General features: G+C 36.7%; 1 protein-coding gene across 1 annotated transcript in view; it reads right to left on the bottom strand.

The window, feature by feature from the left end:
* Positions 1-1,979, bottom strand: part of LOC109584752 (uncharacterized protein C3H1.02c-like) — a 5,053-nt gene extending 3,074 nt beyond the window's left edge. Inside the window, exons 1-3 of the mRNA XM_020000588.1 lie at positions 1,848-1,979; positions 1,641-1,702; positions 1,358-1,595 (exon numbers count right to left, since the gene is read on the bottom strand). Coding sequence (XP_019856147.1) covers positions 1,358-1,595; positions 1,641-1,702; positions 1,848-1,867 — 320 coding nt within the window. The 5' untranslated portion in view covers positions 1,868-1,979. The remainder of the gene's footprint in view (positions 1-1,357; positions 1,596-1,640; positions 1,703-1,847) is intronic.
* Positions 1,980-2,130: the final 151 nt, after the last annotated feature.

Raw genomic sequence — 2,130 nt, 5'->3', positions numbered from 1 at the left:
AGACACATGTGCATATATGGACATTCAATGTCCATATTATGATAAGAAAGAAAAACAATGTCCCTAGACTAAGTTAACATGTAGTGCGTCCATTATTATACAGTTAAACGTTAATAATGCATGTACATCTGTTGTAAAGACCTTCTTGCTAAATTCCCTGAAACTAGTACAAGTAATAATTATACAGACTTAATAAGATATGATAGTGTAATTCCATTAACACTGGCTCATGTACACTGTACATGTACTTGTACATAAATATAATAATAATAATCACATTTATTTATATATACATGTAACAAATAGATGTAGCATTACAATTATATTACAATCTTAAATATATTAATGTTAATAAATAATGAAATTATACTGGCCATAGTTGTACATGTGTTACGATTATGTTAATTAAAGAATAATAATAATAATATAACAACATTGAAATGGTATTGTAAGATTATAATTTGATGTTGAGCCAATAAATTAGAAGATGAAACGGCCGAAATTCTCTCCTTCTCCTTTCCTCCCTCCCTCTCTCTCTCTCTCTCTCCCTCCCCCTCTCTCTCTCACTTTAAAAGGTGTGAAGTCCAACAATAAAAGAAATATATATGTATACAAAACTTCAAATGAACATAAACTTGAGATGACTTCCCCAAACAATACAAATTCTCAAATTTGCATGTTACATGTTGTTATGTGTCTATGTGCCTACATGCAGTCAGTTGGCAACACAGTTACATGTACATGCATTACGCTGAATGGGGAGGCCATAAAATATAAAGACAATGTCGCTCCTTTTGATGAGCAGTAATAGTCAAAATCATTTTACAAAACATGTTACTTTGATGTGGTAGAACCGCACATGTACATGTATTTATAATGGGAAATGATGAATACTTGTACAGTGTAGCCTCTTTATTAAGGACACCATTGGGCCCACACTACCTGTCCTTAATACATGTACAGTGTAGCCTCTTTATTAAGGACACCATTGGGCCCACACTACCTGTCCTTAATACATGTACAGTGTAGCCTCTTTATTAAGGACACCATTGGGCCCACACTACCTGTCCTTAATACATGTACAGTGTAGCCTCTTTATTAAGGACACCATTGGGCCCACACTACCTGTCCTTTATACAGAGGTGTCCTCATTTCAGAGGTACTTTTGTATAGGCTTGTATCACCTAAGAAACTACAAAGCACCTTCATTATAGAGGTGTTCTTCCTCAATATAAAGGATACTCTACAGACTACACAGACAAAGAGTCAAAGTGAGACTCTTTAGGAAGACGTTAGGATTGAATTACAAATTAACTAAATTTGTTTGATGTCTACATGTACATGTACATGAAGTTACCATGGCAACGCATTATCAAGGCTTGGAAAACCCTCCAATTCTTTCCAGGAGTCTTTACTCAGTGAACTGACGTCTCCATGGATAAACAAACGCAAGTGGGCAGGGTCTGATAAATACTCCTTGATCTTTATCATATCATCAAGGATGGCCGAAGATCCTTCCGGAGCTTTAAGTCGTTCTTGTAACTCGTTTAAGAACTTTAGCTGTGTGACCATGCTACCCAGGTTCTTGTTGCTATCTGGTGGGTGTGGTCAATCAGTTACTATGGCAACGGGTTTCGTACCTTGAGTGAGTGACATGTGACGGAGGAGGAGCTTAGTGACGCAGCGTCCCTCTCGTTTCATTCTAATTAAAGAGCAGCAGGTTATGAAAAAGATCAACATACTATATGTAGCAGTCAAGCTGCCATCTTAAATTTAAAATAAAATGCATTCAAAATTTAATAAATAAATTATAATTTATATGTACATGTACATGTACATGTACATACCGGTTAACATCATTAATCATTTTGTTGGAGACAATAGATATTCTATCAGTAACAAACTGTATTGAATATAAGACAGTCTTTAACCAGGAGACACCAACTGAATATTTACTGAGCTCAACCTGAGAGAGAGAGGGGGAGGGGGAGAGGGAGGGAGGGAGAGACAGAGAGAGACAGAGAGAGACAGAGAGAGTGAGAGAGAGAGACAGAGACAGAGACAGAGAGACAGAGAGACAGAGACAGAAGAAGAGAGAGAGACAGACAAAGAGTAACTGTACAGTACATA

Source organism: Amphimedon queenslandica, unplaced genomic scaffold (genome assembly GCF_000090795.2).
Source record: "Amphimedon queenslandica unplaced genomic scaffold, v1.1 AMPQUscaffold_13171, whole genome shotgun sequence".
NCBI lineage: Eukaryota > Metazoa > Porifera > Demospongiae > Haplosclerida > Niphatidae > Amphimedon > Amphimedon queenslandica.
Note: the sequence above shows the minus strand (reverse complement) of the source record. Positions and strands in the feature narration are given on the sequence as shown.